Source organism: Miscanthus floridulus, chromosome 3 (assembly GCF_019320115.1).
Source record: "Miscanthus floridulus cultivar M001 chromosome 3, ASM1932011v1, whole genome shotgun sequence".
In the NCBI taxonomy this organism is placed as follows: Eukaryota; Viridiplantae; Streptophyta; class Magnoliopsida; order Poales; family Poaceae; genus Miscanthus; species Miscanthus floridulus.
In genome coordinates, this window is record NC_089582.1 from 136,997,840 (window position 1) to 137,020,404 (window position 22,565).

The 22,565-nt window shown below is 42.5% G+C and overlaps 2 protein-coding genes and 1 pseudogene across 4 annotated transcripts; 1 reads left to right on the top strand and 2 right to left on the bottom strand.

Annotated features, from left to right (window-relative positions):
• Positions 1-928: 928 nt before the first annotated feature.
• On the top strand, positions 929-10,996 carry LOC136542556 (uncharacterized). Of its 3 annotated transcripts, XM_066535060.1 has the most exons (7): positions 2,354-2,641; positions 2,719-2,915; positions 7,358-7,498; positions 7,645-7,746; positions 8,295-8,402; positions 10,406-10,460; positions 10,747-10,996. In XM_066535060.1, exons 3-7 carry the CDS (start codon positions 7,365-7,367, stop codon positions 10,816-10,818), a joined length of 471 nt encoding a protein of 156 aa, XP_066391157.1. In that variant the 5' UTR covers positions 2,354-2,641; positions 2,719-2,915; positions 7,358-7,364; the 3' UTR covers positions 10,819-10,996. The 3 variants fall into 3 exon arrangements, with proteins under 3 accessions (XP_066391155.1, XP_066391156.1, XP_066391157.1); XM_066535058.1 differs by lacking the exons at positions 2,354-2,641; positions 2,719-2,915 and adding an exon at positions 929-1,076; XM_066535059.1 differs by lacking the exons at positions 2,354-2,641; positions 2,719-2,915 and adding an exon at positions 932-1,076 and having other exon boundaries at positions 7,362-7,498.
• Positions 2,939-7,353, bottom strand: LOC136542558 (DNA mismatch repair protein MSH2-like; annotated as a pseudogene).
• A 132-nt stretch (positions 10,997-11,128) lies between the features above and the next one.
• On the bottom strand, positions 11,129-13,237 carry LOC136542553 (fruit bromelain-like). The gene is made up of 2 exons (XM_066535056.1): positions 11,805-13,237; positions 11,129-11,704 (listed from the first exon to the last, which is right to left on the bottom strand). The coding sequence occupies exons 1-2, from the start codon at positions 12,265-12,267 to the stop codon at positions 11,142-11,144; spliced, it is 1,026 nt and encodes a 341-aa protein (XP_066391153.1). The 5' UTR covers positions 12,268-13,237; the 3' UTR covers positions 11,129-11,141.
• Positions 13,238-22,565: the final 9,328 nt, after the last annotated feature.

The following is a 22,565-nucleotide window of genomic DNA, read 5'->3' on the forward strand; positions in this document are numbered from 1 at the left end:
CTTGCAACATTTGCAACATCCCCCGATCTACTTTTACAACATCAAGATAAAACAATTACAACATACATCTGAAACGTCTGAAACACTAAAACATACATGTGCGCTATAAAGGAGGGGAAAGGCTGGGCCAGTTGATTCCGGTCGTCAGGGTGGGAGCCACGCGGCGGGCCGCGGCGCGCGAGCATCACTAGCACCTACCGCGCTCGTCGGTGCCCTTGGCTCACCCAGGGAAGACCTGAGGCGCCATGGCACATGCACCCAGCAGCCATGGCGGTGCAACAACGACGGAGACGAACGAACGACGAGGGAGCGGGGCGGTGCAGGTGATTGGGACGGGCGCACGTCGCGGCCGGCGATGGGGAACGGGGTGGTGGGGGGAAGGGCACAGCGCAGCAGCCGATGAGTGCACGGTGGGGAAAGGGCGCAGACGAATGAGCGGCCACGCTGCGGCGGGCATCGGGCAGATGAGCAAGTGGGGATTTGTTTTTTTTTGTTTCTGAGAGTGATGGGGCCTGCTCCTGTAGAGCCGCGTCCGGATGAGGGTCACAGATCGGATGCTCGTGACATATCTTTATCTTGTTTCTGAGAGAGATGGAGCGTGCGGAGCCGCGTCTACACAAGAGTCGTAGGTCTACCGCCCGTGGCATATCATTGTTGATTTCCATTAGGAATTCGTACATATACGAATTTGTAATGTGACCGCCTCAATGTCCACCCGACTGAATGTGGTAATAGGTACTCCTAATCGGGAGTACTACATGAAAACGCAATTTGCAATGTCTTTTTTTTTTTTATAAAAAAAAGGCAAAAGGGCTAGAGTTTAAGACAGACGCGGCCCAATTGAATGTTCGACCGCAACCCGGCCCAACCCGTCCGACCGAGTCGTTCAGGGAAGCCGGAGCCGCGAGCCCGCGACCGCCTCGGGCAATCCCCAATCAGACTCGTCCTCTCCCTCCTCCAGACCGGGACAAATCAAACCGGGACCGGGCGGCTCCGTCTCGTCTCCGACCCCCGCACCGCCGAACCCTAGTTCACGGCGGCGACCTCGCGGCCTCCGCTCCGCTGCACTCCGGCTGGTAAGCAGGCTCTCTCCCCCTCTTCTTCCCCGCTCCGCCTCGCTATCTTCTTAGATTCCACGCCTGCAGCGTGCGTCGATTAGGTTCATGGGCGGTGGTGTTATCTCGGGGATTCGTCGTTCTGTTGGATACCCTAGGGTCGTGTAGTGCACCGGCGTCTGCTCCCCCGCACGCCTAGTCTCCAAGGTGAAACCCAGGTCCCTGCCTCCCTGGCCGCACGCGTTCCCGCCCGCCGTCTCCAACCTCAGCGCCGTGGCGGCGGCGGCGGCGCACCTCCACTCCGGAACCACCGATGCGCCGGTCCCTTCTTCCACGGGACCACGGCGCTTAGGGCAGTGTATGTAGCTCACCAGGGCCTCTCTGCCCCTGCCTTCTCACCTCCGAGGCTTTGGTCAATTGCCCGCCAGATCTATTACTCTGGAGCGCCGAAATGTGGATTCTCTATCAGTAGAATTAGTGATATCCGCCTTTTGTTTCGTGCAAAGTGCGGTATGCATTATACACTAAGGAACCGTTTAGCCTGACCACAAACAACAAGGGGCGCGGAATATTTGAAATTGCATAGTCCTAATGATTGTTGAGTTAATTCATCTAGAGCTGAATGGCGAAATGTCTCTCTTCATGCTTGAGTCCATGTTCATTAACTCTACATTGGAAGACTTTGATTCAGATAAAAATATTGTTGTGCTAAGGACTTTCCGAAAGAAGTTTGTTCCATCAGTGTATCCAACAGGTGATTTTGTTAGTTAGCCCCCTCAGTGGAAAATTCTAGATGTTTTAGCTCTTCGGTCTCTGTCATGTAACTTTACCACTTACTATGAAAACATAACAGTCAAAGTTAGCAACATCTTTCTGCAATAAGCCTACTCCATTAATGTAATTGTTATGTGAGTAATCCAAGGAAACCAAGAAAAATAACATTGTTGAAGATACAAAACTTTTACAGAGTACAATTTAAATTGACACAGTATTTATGAAAAGCAGCACTAAGGATTTATAATTTTATTTACTCATTTATTTCTCACCAGGTGCGTTTGACATTTTTTCCAGTAGGCCACACTACACAATTACAGGCTCAGAAGCACGGACACGGCAGGGAAGGGGCGTATCCCGTATCGGATACGTATCCGATACGGATACGCCAGGGATACGGCCGGGATACGTATCCGCGGCGTATTCGCGTATTCCAGCTTATTTGGGTCGGAAACTGACGATCGGAAACGTTTCGGCCCAGTCGATATGGCCCAGCCGGCCCAATAGCTTAATACCATCTCACCTTTGCCCTACTCCTGTCTCCCGACCCCTCCGAGTCTCTCCCACGCGCAGCCACCTCTGCCTCTGCCTCACGCAGCCGCCTCCGCCTCCGCCTCCGCCTCCGCCTCGCGCAGGTCCGCCTCCCGCCGGCCGCCAGTCAGCCTCCGACCTCGCCGGCGACCAGCCTCCGCCCTCACCGCCAGCCCGTGCAACTCGCCCCCGCAGCGCCCGTCCCCTTCCGCAAGACCTCGCCGGCGCTCCAGGACGAGTACCACGGTCATCCTCGCGCCAACGCCACTAGCAAGCCGCCGGTGAGCCTCTCCGCAACAAAGCTCTCGCCTTTCCCCTTCCCTGTCGTCATCCTTGCCTGACCGGCCTTTGTGCCAAGTTCCGAACCCTGCAGCAACGCCGAGCCAGCCTCTGGACGCCGCCCCGTCGAGCCCCTTCCCGTGTCGGCCCTCGTCGCAGACGACGCCGTGCCTCGACACCACCACCAGGCCGAACCACACCGCATCGACGCGACCTCGGCCCTTCCTGCACCGATCCCAACCTGCACCGCGTGGACGCCCGACGCCAAGCCCACTGGTGAGCACCTCCTGCCCCAAGCCCTCGCCTTTGTGCGTTGCCTAGCACCCTGCCTATTCTGCTCTTTGACGCCGGTTCTGGTTGCCAAAGATGCATAGCACGGCATCTCTGCCGCCGTTGGTCACCCACGGCCGCCGGCTTGAGACAAGCTGATAAATGAAGGAATGTAAGCAACAAAAGGTATTATTAGTTGTTTCAAATAATATGTTTGAAAATATATTTTAAATCCAGTAGCCAACGTCCAAGAATTAGAAGATGGAGCTAGAACATGGAGGAACTTCACACAGTATGTTTAACATGTCCAAATGCACTCCAATTGAATCAAACTGGTTTGCTTTCAGTTTTTGCAAACACATTGATCAAGGAGTCACAAACAATGCTCAAACTCTTTACTGGATTCTTGGGATAACAGACCTCGTTTACCATCAACTTTTCAAAGAGTATATCAAGAGTCACATATACATGCTCATACAACTGACTTTGTTCCAGCAACATTTTGGGTCCTAACAAAACCCTTCTTTAGCAATCGTGAAGAATTTAATTTCTGGGCAATCCATCTGCTTGTGTGAAGTTCTTGGATCAAATATGTATGAATACAACTACTCAATAAGTCACCCCACATGGCTTTCTAGAAAACAGAAAAACATATCACGGAAGGCATCGAGTACACAAACTCTTTTTTTTGTTTTGAAAATACACAAACTCTTTACTATAATACTATTGCATTGTAATGCTTGTATGCATATAGGGTGGTAGTGGTGAAATACTTTTTTTTCTCGAACACGCAGGAGAGCTGCGTATTTATTGCCGGAGGAAAGAGCCATACATAGACCCGAACACACACACAGAGACAACTTGCAGTTCAATATGTATCGGTATAAGAATGGAACAGCACATAAGATGTGGATCCAAGTGTAGCAATAAATTTACATATTTACACATTTAAGTGCACATATGTTTTAAGTATGTATTTTTGTAGTGGAAGTGCAGATGGAGAGCTCTACTAAATTTAGTAAACAACTATAAGTGAAATTTTCTATAACTGAAAATAAATGTTAATTATTCACACTCATATGCATGAATCATTGATCATACTCCCTCTATAGCAAAATATAAGGAACACACATATTTCAAAACTCAAACTTTGTTGCCTTTAACAAACAATTGGTCTAATCATATGAAAAGTTTGTGCTACAGAAGTGGTTGCATTAGGTTTGTATTTAGAAATACTTTCTAATGGCCAAACTTTGGTTGGCACAAATGTTATATTATAAGAGGAATAGTGGTCATATACTCCCTCTGTATCTAAATGTATTATGTTTTGGACATAGGCATGGCCACCAATGTGAAACTTTGACCACAGCTTTTTATACAGATATGACAAAAAAATATATATTATGAAAATTATTTACACAACAAATTTGACAGTACTTCCGCATTATCAGTACAAATAGCTTTACTCAAAATCAGTGGTCCCTAGAGAAGTTTGAATGAACGCATTCTAGGACGTTATATGTTAATAAAGAGAGGTAATACATATAGTACCAGAAAGATCATCTTTCTTATACATATAGTACCAGAAAGATCATCTTTCCATGACATTTCAGAAGGTTGTTAGGCTTAAAACTGCTTTTCTTTCTTTTCTTTTCATAAGAAATTGCCACCTCCATGTCTTTGGATAAAATGCATATAAATAAATTCCTTGAGTGGTTCATAAAAAAAATTACCATGAGAGTGCAAAACTAACCTGTCTTATAAATGTGGATTTTCCTCCCATGTTTGGCCCAGTGATGATCTGAAACCAACTTTTCCCTCTCACCTATTTAGGGCCATCAAACCATCACTAACTTCAGTAATTAAGTGCTGCAATTGCAAATATCATATTACAGGGAACTTACAAGAGTGCAGTCATTGGGTATAAAGTTAACACCATCTTGTGCCACTAGACAAGGATGTCTGCTACCTAGTAGAACAATATCTCCTTCATCCTGCAATGTGTTCTCAAGTTTAGAGCCACGTTCGAAATTTGTCATTTTAAAGGAGTTTTAGGAAGTGTTTCTTACCGACGCTGTGATTTCTGGCCTAACATAAGGAACTGGGCAACTAGTTGCTAAATCAGCAAAACTTTGTAAAACATCCAACTCCGACAGAACTGCAGCAAAATTTTCAAATACCTACACCAAGAATTGAAGATTTATCCCAATCTGTATAGAGAAAAAATAAACTATGAAGCTAAGATAATTATCTTAGTGTACCTCTGAGTAGGAGCCTGAAACCCTCACTACATCATCAACCACCTTTTTCTGACAACTTGTGTACTCACCAAACAGTGCCTGGTATTGATCACTTAGCTTTTTCAGCTTAGAACTTGTGAACTTTACACCATCTTTACGAGTTTCTATGATTAAGTAGCTGCCAGTGAGCTTCTTCCTGACTTTCTGCTCCTCTTTCTTTGACATTCCGAACACATGTCCAAGAGGTCCTTTTTCTAGCTTCAGTTGCTTATCAACAGAAAGATCTAGATCACTAGCTGTATCCACGTGCAGATTATTTATGTGATTTTTAACCACAGAAAGCTCATCCTTTAGTACACCCAAGTCAGAAGAATATAGAGGAGATATTCTGTACTCTCCATTCTCCAGCTGATCAAGATCAATAGCTGTCTCAACAAGAGAAGAAAACCGACCAAATCGATCCTCTGTCATCCATTCTTCTAATGGTTCAAGAAACTTTGACCTTATCAATGTGGAAAATTGGCCATTATATTGCTCAAGAATGCTCTTGATGTATGAGATTCTGCTACAGGACTGCAAAACCAATAAGTAAATGGGTTAAAAAAATTGTGGTAAAAGTTATGCATCTTAGGAGGTGTTGCCCTTGTTTAAGAAGCCTAATTCTACTCTGTTTCCTCGAGGGTTATGCACAAATACACAGAAATAAGCATTCCTTGTGATTCAAAATGTAGGTCTAGGACAACAACAGTCTCCAGCATAACACTTTGACTGTTACATATTATGAAAGTATTTTCCATGATTATTCTAGTAACATCAACTATGTGTTGTCAATCCATATAGCTTCCCATATATTGATTGGCCAAGTTATAAAAAAAATGACCAACTAGGATTTTAAAGGGACCTACATTTGGAATTCAAGGGAGTGCTACAAAGGTTCAGTGCACTCCTTTCATTAAATGTTACTAGCCTTACACTAGCAGCTAGTAACCAATATTACTGTATATTCAAATACATTTTCAGGCAAATAATTATCTTTGCAAAGTCATTAAAATAAGATAACAGTAGGTTGCAGCAGTAACCTGATAAAGCTTAACAACAGGCTGCAGTGTAGCTGATTTCTTTCGGAGAGCATGTGTTAGACGATCAATATCTGATATCCTTTTAAGTTGTTGCCTGAGTCCCTGACGAAGCTGTGGGTCTTCTACCAAAGCCTGAACCATGTCTAATCGGTTATTAATTTCATTAACATCTAATAGAGGTTGTTTCAGCCATCTGTTAAGCAATCTTTTTCCCATCCCAACAGTACAGGTTCTGTTCTTTTTTTTTTTGAACGTACTGGCAGGAGCTCTGCCTTTCAATTAAGATAGGGTAAGAAAGTTTATGTACAAGTAAAGGCAAACGAGGTTATGGTTTCACCCCCCCCCCCCCCCCCCCCCACCCCCCCCATAAGCATGTGAGCTAAACGTAATCGAATGCTCTCTTCCTTTGCTCGATGTCTTCCTTTATCCTTGCGGCTACTTGCGGCACCGTTTCAATCATATTGTCGAAACCAAACAAACTGAAGTTCTTGTTTACATCAGTTTTCCTTTCTGCAATGTTTAATGCTCGCACTGCAGCAGAATCAAGTCGCATGTAGCAGTTCAAATTGTACTTCTCAATTGTGTAATTTCCATAGTTAGTATCATCTGCTAGCAACTCAGCATAAGATAAAAGTGCTCCAAGGGGACCAAGAGCATAGTCAAACTGAGATAGCAGATCACGTACAGGCTCAACAGAACCCCTGATTATTCTACCAAGATCTTGTGCAAGATCCCTGGATTTGAAGTCAGCCTTCTTTTTCTCAGTCAACAGAACATTACAATTACTAATGGCCTCTCGAAGGGGATTCAGATCAATGGATTTTCACAATCTTCTGGGAGAAGACACTCCTTGCAACCTAATGCGACAAGAGCTGATTCAACATTTGTGAATCGGCTATCTTCGGGGAACTCAGCTAACCCAAGCTTCCTATTGGTCATATCCAAAAAACTAAGCCCTACATACAGCTGACTTTCCCGGCACACTGGAAACAAAGCAACAATGACTGGTGAATCTTGCATGTCACTGTTTGCAAACAGAATGTCTTCAAAACTACCAATATTTCCAGGTGTTCCAGACTTTGTTAACCTCCAATTTGACCCACTTCCCTCATAGAGCTCTAATGTACAGTCAGGCCATGGCTGCAGCAGAGGCGTGGGCGCGGCAGGAGAAAGTGAGAAAGTTCGAGGAGTTCGTGGACCAGCGGTTGAAACCCGACCTTGCCAACGCCATCGCACAGCGTGACAAAGTGTTCGAGCAGCAGAAGACCTTGTAAGTCCCACTGAACTTTCTTCTGTCAATTGATTCCAATTTTACATGGTTCTGGTGGTAGGACATTTGCAGGTTCTATTTGTAGTATATTAGCTTTGTCTATTGCAACTTGTTCTGATGATGGCGCTTTTCTGGATGCTGATCAGCTTGGATTTGAAGAGGAACATTGAAAATTTGGAGAGGAATGGTGTTACCAGCATGCGGTCCATGGTCAATCTTGGCTCTGAGGTGTACATGCAAGCAGAAGTGTAAGCCTTGCCCCTTCACCAATTCTCAACCAACCAAGAGAATGCTTACAGTGTTTACATTACCTAATTAAATAGATTGAGATTTTCAGTTGAAATATCTGGTATACCCTAAACATGCAAAAGGTTTGAAATATGACTTACTTTTATTTCTGACTGAAAATTAGAAATAGTGTTTATGGTGATTGCCCTGGTCAAAAAAATAGGTGTTTGGCTGTTTACACATATGGAAAAGAGACTGTATAACGAGCAGATTAGTTTTGCAATTGTGGTCATTGATTTGTAGGTTATAATACAGAAAGCAAACTTGGAACTTTCTTATCTTGATATGCTCTCAAGCTAGTTTTTACTTTTAACTTCAGTCTTACCTTATTTTTTTTAACAAGCTGTTATTTAGGTTCGTAAAGTTGGAATAGTTGGGGAAACTTAATAAGGAACTAACAATGTCGCTTCTCTTGAAACATGGGTGATGTCTTTCTATATATGCCTATAATCAGATTTCATGAACCGCTGAGATCTAAATGTTCGTTGTTGTGTGATGATTTCTGTAGACCGGACACAAGGCATATTTTTGTGGATATTGGTCTAGGTTTTCATGTGGAATTTACTTGGCAAGAAGCTTTGCAGTTCATATCTGTAAGAGAGGCAAGGTTGACTAGGTAAGTCAATTCTGATCAAAGTTTTGAGTATGATATATTTTTTCGATGCAACATTCTGTTCTGTTAAAGTGAGTTTTCAAAAATAATATTGATTATTGAGGTCAGGGAAAGATTCTGGTATTTTGTGCTTGCTGGTCAATACGGTGCTTGACACCCAAAAAATGATAATAACTTGTGAGTTTTTCTAGTAGGAAATGCGGATTTTAGCTCCAAATGAAAAAAAAGCAGATGCAAATAAAAGAAAAAAAATGTGGCTGCAGATATTGCTATATTAGCTCTAAATCCTGGTAAAAAATTATGATTTGGGATTTGGGAGCATCTAATAAATGTACACATTTAGTTTTGTTGGAGCTTGTCTTCATCAGACATCATCCGTAGAATGTGCAGCATATCATAGAGCTGGTTATGGCATGTTACTTGTGCCTTTGACAAATATGCCCATGCGTTGCTATAAGCGAATCTATATGGATATATTGTCACCTTATGAGGGTAAATGTGAATTTTTGTAAAAGTGTGTCCGTTATATATCTTTCTATGCCATTTTTTGTAAAAGTGTGTCCAGTAAGTAGTTTGGGTGAAGAACAGAGGCTTGCATAGACTTGGAAGCACACTCACCCAACGGATGAACCACGCTAGCTGTTAGGGGGAGTGGGGGACATATGCAGGCCTCCTCCCATTTCCCATTAATCTTGGAAGCATGTTCACGGGCAGAAGCCGTTGAACTGAAGAAAGCTGCCGCCTGATCCAGTCCATGGCGATCTGCTGGGATCGCGTGAGGGGAGGGAATATGGCAGTCTGCGTCGAGGATGGGAGGAGTCACGGACGGGATGAGCCAAGATTGATGTAAGATTTGTGATCTGATCTGATTTCTGTTCTGGCTTTGAAGTTGAAGCTATTTTTTTGTTAGATAGACGTGATCCGTGAGAACACAATTGGAGTAGGTGGGAACATATAGAGATCAGGATGGAAAAAATTGTAATTGAGAGACGCCTTCATGTTTCTTAGTTTCTTCGTTTTATTATTTAGGCGGACAGTTTCCCTTCTGAACTTTGGATTTCTTAGTTTTCTTCCATTCATTTTTTTCTTCAAACTGGTTTTTTCCACATGTGGGAGGAGATGAATGATGGACGAAGAAAAAGGAGGGAGAAAATTACTCCTTTTAATGTTAGGTAGAGATTGGTATGGCAACATTATTGGTAAAAGCTACTCCGCTTTTTCTAAATAACAAAAGCATTCAGTTGCTTGTTTGTATGGTCATTATTGGTATTTGGAGATCAATACTTTCACATGCTCTGGGGGAATGGTTAGTGCTGCATTTATCAGGATAAAAGTATTGTCATATCAAAACCACTAATACACTATGCTACAGTGAAATGCAGGTCCACAGTTGAATAGGTATGTTGCCTATGCTCTTTTAGCCTGGTCTGGGATTGTTCTATTGATCTCTAAACCCTCTAGTTTATACAACTCATTCGTCATAGTATAGTCTAAGCATTGACCGGAGAGGTTTTGTTGGACATCAGTTTGCTCAAAGGATATAATCACAGATTTGATGGGCTTGTTAGTGCTAATGTATCTTGTTACGCGATGGAAGAGACATCTTTCTGTTGAATTTCAATAGCAAGTTAGCCACTGAATCTAAGCAGATCTTCTGAAGTGATTGTTCATATTTGTGTACCCTGGAGTCTGATTCCAGAAGTCATCACATTATTCTCTTGAAACACATCAGGCTTCTTAGAGAGAAGCTTCACTGTTTAAGCTTGACCGCTAGCATTATTGTTTTATCTCTTTGCCTGATCCTGTGATCCTGTGTTTGTTTCATTTATGGTCGAACACTTTCCTTCTGCAGTTTTGGGTTCCCATGACTAAATTTTATCGATAGGTTGATGTTTCATTTTAGATAGTTTCATGGTTAAATACTCTAATCATGTTATATACATGTTTAGATGTCCCTGAAGCAACATTTGTCCAGATTTTAACCTTGGAAATCTTGCACTTTGCAGGCAAATAGATGAATACACACATCTCATCGCAAGCATAAAAGCACAAATCAAATTGGTATGTACAATGTATTATAATTGTCTAGGTGTTCCATTATGTCGTAGATCATACCCCTCTGTTCCAAATTATAAGACATTTTGGTCTTTTTAGATACGCTGCTTTTACTATGTATTTAACATAGTGTTTATCTAATTGCATAACAAAAGATATGAATCTAGAAAGGTCAAAACATCTTATAATTTGGAATGGATTAAATGATAGGTGTTCTTGCATATGCCGTTATCTGCTTAAATCCAGATATTACTGTGCCCTACTGCTTAGCCATTGGTAATTCCACACGCAGGTATGTGAAGGTATCCGCGAAGTGCTGCAGCTGCCAGCGGAGAAAGAGTTATCGCCTAGGAATACGTGGTAGAATTTGGTTCTCGCTGGAGCAGGGGGTTGGTGTGCTGCCGTCGAATGTAGTGCAGTTCTGCAAACATGGTTCCATTTTTACATCTCTGATGAACTCCTGCAGTTGAAACTATTGAGGTGTCGAGAGTATCTTAGACCAGACAACGAGGTTCCCCTTCGTACTACAACAATCTTTTCGACGACACCACGCATACTGATTTCTAAGTTTTCATTGCGTTGGCATATGGCCTCGAGGGTTTCCTGCTGAAGTGCAGTGCACACCGGCGAAAGTGAAGCATCTCGCTCGCAGATTTGCAGTTTATTTGAGCCTCTTATCCATTGAGCTCACATCACCGGGTAGGACGGCCTGCTGGCGATTCCGCACAAGCCTTCCCTGACCCTGACGCGCCTCTCCATGCGCACGTACCCATTCTCGCCGCACGCGTCGCCCCACGAGTTCTTGACGATCCAGTACTTGTGGTCGCCGGCGTCGGCGCCGTACCCGACCACTGTGACGGCGTGGTTGATTCCGGCGTCGCAGGGGCCCAGCAGCACCCCGCCCTTGTAGTGCTGGAAGGTGACGGCGTTGATGGACACGACGACCGGCTGCTGCGTCACGGCGCGCTCCAGCGCGGCCTCGCTGTTGGGCGGAACAGCCGCGCCGTGGCGGATCCTGCCGCGCCTGCACTGCCCCTGCTTGCTCTCGTAGGGGTACTCCCACGCGGTGGCGAGGCCGCCGTTGCGGGCGACCCACCACATGGTCGTCGCGGGATCGCCGCTGCCGCATCCGTAGTTGGGCGGGGAGGCGCAGTCCACGAGCTCCTGCTCTGACAGGGAGACGAGACGGCCCGTCCGCAGCTTGTACAGGCTCTCGATCGACGCCACCGCGGCGAACGCCCAGCAAGAGCCTGCAGTGCAAGGACATGTCACGAGGATGCTGGGTACAAATGCATATTTATCATGTTCATGGCACGTGGACAAGGCGTCATCTTTTGCTGACGTACGTACCACAGGTCATTTGGTGCTTGATGGGAGTCACAGCACCCCAGGCCCTCCAGTCGACGCTGTAGGGAACCTGGCCGAAGGCGTCGTCCGAGTAGCTGTTGTTGCGACGCGTGGCGGCGTCGAGCGGCCGCGTCACGGCCTCGTCACGGGCCGCGAGCACCTGCCCGGGCGGCATGGTGTACGCGGCCAGGAACTCGTCGCTCGTGAGGTCGGTGAACTGGTTCTCACCGAGCTGGTACGAGAGCCCGCCGCGCCGGTTCGTGGCCTCGATGTACTCCACGTTCCGGCGGTACACCTCGAACCGGCGCTGGTGCTCCGCGGCGGTCGCGTAGGTCCGGTTGTGCGCGGCGCGCCAAGCGTGGAACCGGTTCGTCATCATGAGCATTTCGCTGGACGCCGCGGCGCTGGCCAACAGGAAGCTGGTGCACAGGAGGGCGAGGGCTAGACAACGTGAGGCGGCACCCATGATGAACACGTACAATACAGTCGATCGATGTGGCCCGATGCTCCAGCTGGTATCTCTGGCCGTGAAAGTTGCTTGCTTGGAGTCTGGAGAGCAGCCAAAGCTGTGGGCTTAATAACGGGCGTGGCGAGGCGATCGATCACGACGCGCATCCTGGCGTCGCGTCGATCGTCAGAGACTAGGATCACGGCGTCGGGGGTACGTGTTCGCTTTGCTGCTCCGGCGGGTCGACGAGAAATGGCCGCAGCATCTTAAGGAGCAACGCAAGCGGCATGGTGCCGGTACACGTCATTCCAGATGATGATGCAATGCAAATTTTTGCATCTCTGCTAGCTTTACTGTTCACACCAACGACGTACCTCCCGGATGAGAGACCGTCTGTTAATTAGGTCCCTAGCTTTTTTCATTAATTTGTTTTTTTACTTAAAAATATTTTTAGAGTAGTTTTATTTGTTTCTTTGATTATAAAGTTCCTCTTTCCATTCTACAAATTTATTTCGGTTTATGCATGTTAAAAAGTTTATAAATCTATAACTAAGTTATACATGATCCAATGAGTATCAAAATTTTACTACAATTCAAGCATACAATAATTAGCCCACCATAAAAATTTCACCATAATTGGATCATAGAAGCTGCAGCTATGAATTAATTACAGAAAAACATAAATCTAAAGCTATAGCAAAAAATTTGTACTAAAACATACCATATTATATATTCACTGTGTAGATCTAATCATGTGGAGTCCAACAAAATTTGATTTTTAATTTTATAATTTTTTTATGATTTACTATGATTCTTCAAAGATTTAGTCGAAATAAATAAAAAAGAAAAAGACAAAACCGACTTTGTAAACCACTTATATCTGGTTATAGAGGTAAAACGGACGGTTTTAAAAATTCAGGGATGTGGTGTACCCAATTTTAAAATTCAGGGAGGAAAAATAGACTTTCGTAAAAGTTAAGGGAGGTAATGTGGACTTTTTGCCCATGTAGATCCTTTCTGAAGACCTGCACAAATGGGCCACTAAGGCACTAAGGCTCTGTTTGGATTTCTCAAGTTTTTTCTAGTTTTTAAGAATCTGACTTTTAGAAAGTGGGTGAGATCCAAACACCCTCAGTTTTTACTGTCAGTTTTTGCCATATTCTTAAAAACTAGGAAGCTGTTGATACCCAGCTTTTGCTAGTTTTTTTTTTACCTACAGAGCAATAAATGAAGCCAAATTCTTAAAAACTAAGGGATCTAAAAACCCTACCAATTTTTGCTCAGAATCTAGATTTTAGAAACTAGAGGCAAAAACTGATTTTTAAAAATCCGAAACTGATCAAACATGCCCTAAGCTAGAGAAAATGGACTTCCTTGGCTGCCGAGGCGTCTCGTTGGATTTTGACTTTAAAAAGGTCTTTGACCCCTCGATTTTAAAGGGTTGTTCGTTTTCTCTCTCTCGTCAATAAAACATATTTTTGTCCCATCTTAAATTTTAACATGATGGGTTTTTTTTCCCAACGTAGCATCATATCAACCATCTAAGTAGCACCAATTAATAGTTTATGGAGCAAATCGGCTTACAAAATATATTAACTTCGAATTATCAATGCAGTCCTATTTACCCTTCTTAGTTAAAGTGGTGCTACGTAGCATGATTGATGTAGTGTCAACGAGGGCGAGTACCGTGGCCGGCGCGTCCGAGGCCGTGAATGTACGTGCCCGGCGAGTACCGTGAAGCTTCGCTTTTGCGCGACAACGAGGGCGCGGGGAAGAAAAGGCTGGCTGGGTGTTTTTCTGTCACGTGAACCAGAAGGGAACAAGACACTTGTTAGGGGGCGGGCCTTTTGTCTGATCCGCGCCCGCCCGTGTCGAGAATTTCTAGGGGCGGCCACCCGTTCGTGATCATGACAGTCATTTCTATTATTCCCCGGTCGCCGTCGTCGTCGCCGTCGATTACTGTAAGCGTGTGAGCTGTAAAGGCCTCGAGTCGTGAGTCGTCAGCCGTGTCTCGCAATTTGCATCCTCCCTGCTACTTGGACTTCTGTGACTGAACTGTTATTCTTTTTTGGGTACAAACTTGCAGCCTTACAGGTAGGATCATCTTCTAGCATAGAAAATGTAATCCACGCACCAGCAACGAAGCCACGGTTGTGGATGCGATTCGGTTGGGCTCGTATTTTTTGGAGTATCATCAGCTGCTTCTTAACGTGCGCGTGAAAAAAAAATTGGAACAAAATCAGAGAACTAAAGCCATATATAGAGACAGATATAAGCTAAGGGATATGGACCCTACTTTTTTACTTTCCAAAATTCCAAAGGAATCTATCCGGTGTCACTGTATAGTACTCTTGTTTTGCATGGTTGATATCTGCATCCGGAGATGATGGTCCGCAGTCCGCACCGAAAGCTGACCATAGAATAACTTATTTTATAGCCACCTTTATTTACGATAATGTTTGTACCAATTTACGATAACAAAAATATGCATTTACGATACTCGTGTTACTACAACTCACGGTGATATTTACAATAATGTTATAGTAAATCACTTAGTAAGGAGTTACTGTAATCTCGTAAATTAGCATGGTAATTATCGTAACTCAAAGTGGCTACAGAATAAGTGGTTTAATATAACGTTATGGTAAATATCCCCATGTGTTATAGGAATCCAACTATCGTAAATACGTATTGATATTATCGTAAATTAGTATATAAAATTATCGTAAATGGAGGTGGCTACAGAATAACTTATTTTATAGCTGACTACTGAATATACTCTCCATATATATATATATATATATATATATATATATATATATATATATATATATATATATATATATATATATAGACTTACTGTTCTATAGCTGGCCACAGAATAAGTTATTCTGTGGCCACTTTGAGTTACGATAATTACTATACTAATTTACAAGATTATGGTAACTCTCTCATAAGTGATTTACTATAACATTATGGTAAGTATCATCTTGAATTATAGTAATCCATATATCATAAATGTGTATTGTCATTATCGTAAATTGGTACAAACATTATCGTAAATCAAGGTGGCTATAGAATAAGTTATTCTGTAGCCAGGTGCAGAATAGCCTTACCTGTTCTGTAGCTGGCCACAGAATAAGTTATTTTGTGGCCACTTTGAGTTACGATAATTACTATACTAATTTACGAGATTATGGTAACTCTCTCATAAGTGATTTACTATAACATTATGGTAAGTATCATATTGAATTATAGTAATCCATATATCATAAATGTGTATTGTCATTATCGCAAATTGGTACAAACATTATCGTAAATCAAGGTGGCTATAGAATAAGTTATTCTGTAGCCAGGTGCAGAATAGCCTTACCGTATATATATATATATATATATATATATATATATATATATATATATATATATATATATATATATATATATATATATATATGTAAGTACGTACACACCTCTAAGTCTCCAATTAATTGTTACTTTCTTTCAAATTAAAGTCATTCTAACTTTTTCTAAGAGTCAAAGCATCTCAAATTTTTGACTAAAATTATATAGAGATACAAAAATTTATGACATCAAATAAGTATACTATAAAAATGTAATTGATAAAGAATCTAATGGTACATATCATAAACATTATTATTTTATTATATAAATTTAGTCAAATTTGAGATAATTTGACTATACAAAAAAATTGGAATGGCTTATAATTTGAAATGAAGGAAGTACTACTATATATATATATATATATATATATATATATATATATATATATATCCATCGGTTCATGCACGCATGGCCCGGCACACCAAACATGCAGTAAAACGCACGGGGCAAAAACTGGTCTCCCTGTGTTGACACCGTTTTTTGCATGTGTCAAAATGATCAGAGTAGGCTAATCGGCAGAAGGAAAGTTACTGTATACAGCCGATGAAAATCAGCTTGTAAAGATGGTTGCCGATGAATGGTGGTGATCGATGAAAAGGTTGATTTAGACTCGGGCGTTGCCGATAAGGTTGGGGATGTTATTGTCGATGCCGATGAAGGAAGGCTTGAAGACTACTGCCGATGAAACAGAAAGTATGTCGATGGAAAGGAGGTCGGTGAGATTTCCATCGTAATTGAGACGGACAGGGAAATAGTTAGGAGTTGATTTTCTTTTCTATATTTGTTAGAATATGATTCATGTAAGAGTCACGTGTTTCCTTAGATATGGACTTGTTGTCCTAGTTGTATTTGGTTATGTCTCTTTAGATCAGGGTATAAATATAGATTGAGGGGCAATGTAATAAAGATATATCAATCAATATCAAAACTAATTTTTACTCCTATTTGCATCTACTTACTTTTCGGCGACTTCGTCAATTTGCATATTTTTCCTTTTTACGAGTTCTCATTGATTCGGCGAGTTGCATAGCCTCAGTGCGACCTTCGGCGATTCTCGAGTTCCGCGTGAGTACCTCTTGGCCGTGACTTCCGAGCGTATCGCTGTTGTCAGGACCAAAGTGCTCGTATCTTCATCCTTGTCGATTAACAGGTCAAATCGACTGGTACGCTTTGGATATCGATTCGGGTATTAGCCCTTTGTGTTTGCAGGTCCACTTTTGCATCAACACATCTTTTGGCACGCTCGGTGGGACCAATCAATCCGATCAATATGTTCAATTCCGAGATCAATTCAGAGAACATTATCGCGGTATCAGAAGAATATCAGAAGAAGATCTTAAGGAAGAGCAGAGACAGGCTATGAAAAAGGCTGTAGAAGAATACAGGCAGCTTTGTCTGAAATCGTTTAGCCTGAACAAGAGTGGACAAGTCATCCAGAAGCAAGATTTGCCGTTGCCTCGGCAGGTTACCTTTGACTCCAATCCTGGTAAACTTCAAGAGATGATTAATTCTGCAGTAAATCATGCTTTGATTAATCATTCCAATGTGCTGTCCAATACTGTTCATAATGCTGTGGTTCGAACTCTCAAAGAAGGGCAAGCATCACCGCATTACGTTGGGCCTGCCTATCACCAACCAGAGCCGGCATCTGTTAATACTCCATCGGCTCCCTCGGCCGTTGTGGGTACAGAAGTTACTTCTCCTCCAGTATCGGCAGGCTTACCTAATATTCAATCTATACCGATACGATCAGATCCGGTACTACCAGGAGGACGAGTTCAACTTAATACAGATCTAGCGGCATCAGCTATGTCAGGCCCTGTGTCTCAGAATAGCCAGATTCCTGCTAATTGGTGGGGATATGGTATGCCTCCGGAGTTATCTGCTTTCAATCCTGGGTTACCTCAAGTGTTTGATGCTGTAGGAAAAGCTCCTATACCATCAGCTGTTTTGCCGATGGCTCAAGTGCCTCAATATGCCACAGCAACTACTGTGCAACCAACTCCAGGAGGTTTCCAGATGCCTTTGGTTCAAACACCCAATTCAAGTCCATCGGCAAGCTTACTGCCGATGCAGCAGAAAGCCCCTGCTATGAGTCAAACTGGGGTTCAGTTCATGCCTCAAGCTGGTTATAATTATCCAATAATATCAGCAAATTACCAGCCATCGGTAAGTTTTGTACCGATGAGTTCTAATAATGGTTGGTCAGGACAGTTACCTGTTCAACGTACAGTTCAGCAAAATCAGCAGGTTACAGAGATTCAATAAGGTCATATGCAAGCTGGTTTCCAGAATCAAGCATCGGCAGCTCAGCCGATGAATCCTTTCCAACAGGTTAATGCACCACAAGTAACGGCAAATATGCCGATTGCTGGAGATCGTGGGCCACAAAGATATGTGGAGGGATATCAGCAGGCACCTCCCGTAGAAATTCAGCCAGTTCGTCAGCAGGAGGCTGATGCTTTTTGGGCCGATAAGATAGCAGAAATTATGAAGGATCAGTTTGGGATAAAGCCCAAGGTCAATACTTATTCTTATCGGACTCCATACCCTCCTGCATATGATTTAATTCCTCTCCCAAATCGGTACAAGGTACTAGATTTCACTAAATTCTCTGGGCAAGATAATACATCAACAATGGAACACGTCAATCGCTTCATTATTCAATGTGGAGAGGCAGCTAGCAGAGATGAATTAAGAGTTCGATTATTTTCATTATCTTTGTTTGGATCGACATTTACATGGTTCATTTCATTACCACCAAATTCTATTATTCCTTGGGTTGATCTAGAAAAACAATTTCATAAGTATTTCTTTGCTGGAATCCATGAAAAGAAGCTTACCGATTTAGTAAAATTGAGACAGCGTAATAATGAATCGGTAGAAAGCTTTGTGCAAAGGCTACGAGATGTAGAAAAATAAGTGCTACAGCCTGGTGCTGGATGATCGGCAGCTTGCCGATCTGGCTTTCCAAGGATTATTGCCACATCTTAAAGACAAATATGCTTCTCAGGAGTTTGAAAGCCTCAGTCATCTTGTGCAAAGGATCTCTGATCAAGATACTAGGGTCTTTGAACCTAAAAAGAATTGGAGTAAAAAAGTATCATTTGTTGAAGAAGTAGGAGATTCTGATTCTGATGAAGAACCAGTTATCGGCTTAGCTGAGTGGGTTAATAATAAAAAGCTGATATCTTGTCCCTTTGGTCAGAAAGAGCCAAAAAAGTTTACCTTTGATATCACCAAGGCCGACAAGATATTTGATCTTCTGCTTCAAGAGGGCCAAATTAAGCTGTCACCTAATCATGTTATCCCATCAGCAGAAGAGTTGAAGAAGATCTTGTACTGCAAATGGCACAATGCAACTTCACACAGTACAAATGAGTGCAAGGTGTTCAGGCAACAGTTACAATCGGCTATTGAATCTAGGAGAATTAAGTTTGGTACTTCCAAAGCCCAGAAGCCGATGAAAATTGATCAACACTCTTTTCCAGCAAATATGTTGAAGGCCAAAGGAAAGACCAAGGTATTAACGTCAGAGGCTGCTGAGAAAAACGCATCAGTGGATCCCCAACATCGGATAACTACCGATGATGCAAAAAGTAAGGGTTTGCTGGGAGAAAGCAGTAGTTCCAAAAATCCTCCTCGACCTGGCATTGTGATTACTCATCAAAGGCAGCAGGAGGGTTGGCGTCAGTGTGAGGACCGATATCGACAACAGCAAGAAGAGAGACGTCGGAAAGAATGGTATTGGCATAAAAATCATTGGAGGTGCCTGTTTTTCATCCATTGCTGGGAAGAAGGTATTAAATTGCCAACTGTTGAAAATTGCCCTGAGTGCAATGGTTATTATGGGGTCAATCGGTCAGAAAGGAGGTTTCAACCTGACAATCAGGGTTTATTTATCAATGAGCCGATCAGAGGCAGAGCATCAGTGCATGATCGGCTGGGGGGCAGACTTAGTGTACATGAGAGGCTTGGTAAACGCGCTGGATATTTTCCAAGGAATCAAGAGGAGCTTGAGGAGATGGCAAACGCAAGAGTTCCCGATGAAGAAATATTTTACAGGGACCCTAATATACGTCGTGTAGAATCAACTAGGACCTGTTATCAGCCGGTTTGGAAAACCAAGTTTCCTCGATGGTGCCCGGAGGGTCTGACAAAGACATAGAAAAGGAGGATGCAATGTGAGCATCAGGAGGATTTATACCAAGAGGAAAATTTCTCCAATGAGAGGTCTGGTCATCAGCAGTGGCAGGTAAAATACAAAAATAAGGGTCCATTGGTAGATGTTAATATGGTATTCATGTTGCCGATGGAATTTTTGGCACTATCTGATAATGAGGAAGAAGTTGTTCTCTCTAATCAAGTAGCTCAGTTGACACTAGATCCAATGATGGCTGTTTTTGAGAAACCTACCGATGACGAGAGACAACATCTTAAGGCTTTGTTTGTGAAAGGCAGAGTTGATGGGCAGCTTGTATCTAAGATACTTATCGATGGAGGGGCTGCGATTAATATTATGCCTTATGTGATGTATCGAAAACTTGGTAAGGGAGATCAAGACTTGACCAAAACCGATATGATGCTGAAGGATTTTGAAGGCAATGTGTCACCGGCTAAAGGGGCAGTATGCGTTGAATTGACTATCGGCAGTAAAACCTTGCCGACGATGTTCTTTGTTATTAATGGCAATGGTGCATATAATCTGCTTCTAGGGAGGGATTGGATTCATGCTAATTGTTGTGTTCCTTCTACAATGCATCAATGCCTCGTACAGTGGATTGGGGATAAGATTGAGTTTGTCCCTGGTGATTCTTCTTATATCATCGCATCGGCAGAATCAGATACTTATGAGCAAACTAAATGCATATCAGGAGAAGTTTGGGAAAAAGAGTTCCTTAGAGTTGTTGATTATAAAATTCCACCGATCCAAACAGTCGGTTCTGAAGAAGAGTTTTAATGGATAGGTTTGCCGATGATGGAAAGTTAGGTCAAGGGTTTACATCGGCAGATAATTTAGTTGAAGTAGATATTGGTAATAGCGATAGGCCAAGACCTACTTTTATTAGTGCTAAGTTAGATTCCAAGTATAAGCAGCAAATAATTGATTTGTTAAAAGAGTATAAAGATTGTTTTGCTTAGGATTATACTGAGATGCCTGGGTTAGACCGATCGGTAGTTGAACATCGGTTACCTATCAAATCTGGATTTCGGCCACATCAACAGCCAGCGCGCCGATGCAACCCTAATATACTTCCTGACATTAAGGCCGAAATAACTAAATTAATTGAGGCAAAGTTTATTCGGCAGTGTCGATATGTAGAGTGGATCTCTAATGTGGTTCCTGTTTATAAGAAAAATGGAAAACTTCGTGTTTGTATTGATTTCAGGAATCTCAACAAAGCCACACCGATGGATGGCTATCCAATGCTGATTGCTGATTTGTTGATTGATGCTGCAGCCGGACATCAAATTATCAGCTTCATGGATAGTAATGCAGGTTACAATCAAATATTCATGGCTGAAGAAGATATTCCTAAGACTACTTTCAGATGTCCAGGTCATGTAGGGTTGTTTGAGTGGATAGTCATGACGTTTGGTTTGAAAAATGCCGGTGCTACTTATCAAAGAGTTATGAACTTTATTTTTCATGAATACATCGGCACATTAGTGGAGATCTACATTGATGACATAGTGATTAAGTCTGGAGATATCACAAAATATCTAGCCGATTTACGAAAGATACTGGAGTGCACAAGGAAGCATGGATTGAAGATGAATCCTAATAAATGTGCATTTGGTGTATCGGCAGGTCAATTTTTAGGTTTTATGGTGCATCAGCGGGGCATGGAAATCAGTAGGAAGTCTATTGATGCAATTAACAAGGTGGTTGCTCCTGCCAATAAAACTGAATTGCAATCTTTGATCGGTAAGATTAATTTTATTAGAAGATTCATATCTAATCTGTCGGGAAGGATCAAGGCTTTCAGTCTATTACTTAAATTGAAGGCCGATCAGGAATTTGTATGGGGAGCTAAGCAGCAGTTAGCCCTAGATGAAATTAAGAAATATTTAACAAATCCTCCAGTGCTAGTTCCACCTCAACATGGGAAACCTTTCAGGTTGTATTTGTCAACTGATGATACCGTTATCGGTTTAGCTCTTATTCAAGAATTTGAAGGGAAATAACGTGTTATTTATTATTTGAGCAGAAGATTAGTGGATGCTGAGACAAGGTATTCGGCCATCGAAAAATTATGTCTGTGTTTATACTTTTCTTGTATCAAATTAAGATATTATTTATTATCTACCGAATGTACGGTCATATGCAAAGACGACGTAGTCAAGTATATGCTGTCGATGCCGATATTAAGTGGTAGAATCGGCAAGTGGATTTTAGCATTATCAGAATTTGAACTACGTTACGAATCAACTAAGGCAGTTAAGGGGCAGGTTATGGCTGATTTTGTCACTCAGCATTGTAATACAGTGGACTCTCTGGAGGTTGCTCCTTGGACACTTTTTTCGATGGGTCCACATGTGGTGAAGGAGCAGGTATCGGCATTGTGTTGATTTCACCTCAAGGAAGGAAGTATGAATTTTCATTGCCGATTGTTGCTACGTCGACAAACAATCAGGCTGAATACCAAGCCTTGATAAAAGGGTTAGAATTGCTGAAGGAGATACGTGCCGATGCTGTTGAAATCTTTGATGATTCTATGCTAGTTATAAATCAATTGGCTGGGATTTTTGAATGCCGAAGTGAAGTTTTAATTTCATATTATGAAAGATGTTTGCAATTGTTGAAAGGGTTTAGAGATTTTCGTCTTGAACATATTTCTCGATTACATAATGAAGAGGCTAATTGACTGGCTCAGCATGCTTCAGGGTATCAGCCTATTCAGGAAGTGCTA

What these genes read in the sequence shown, in the direction of transcription:
- LOC136542553 (XM_066535056.1), bottom strand. Translation starts at nt 12,267, where the DNA reads ATGGGTGCCGCCTCACGTTGTCTAGCCCTCGCCCTCCTGTGCACCAGC. An exon ending in CAAGCACCAAATGACCTGTG is followed by an intron (nt 11,705 to 11,804) that starts GTACGTACGTCA and finishes CTTGCACTGCAG; the next exon opens with GCTCTTGCTGGGCGTTCGCC.
- LOC136542556 (XM_066535058.1), top strand. Translation starts at nt 7,365, where the DNA reads ATGGCTGCAGCAGAGGCGTGGGCGCGGCAGGAGAAAGTGAGAAAGTTC. An exon ending in TTCGAGCAGCAGAAGACCTT is followed by an intron (nt 7,499 to 7,644) that starts GTAAGTCCCACT and finishes GATGCTGATCAG; the next exon opens with CTTGGATTTGAAGAGGAACA. An exon ending in GTGTACATGCAAGCAGAAGT is followed by an intron (nt 7,747 to 8,294) that starts GTAAGCCTTGCC and finishes TGATTTCTGTAG; the next exon opens with ACCGGACACAAGGCATATTT.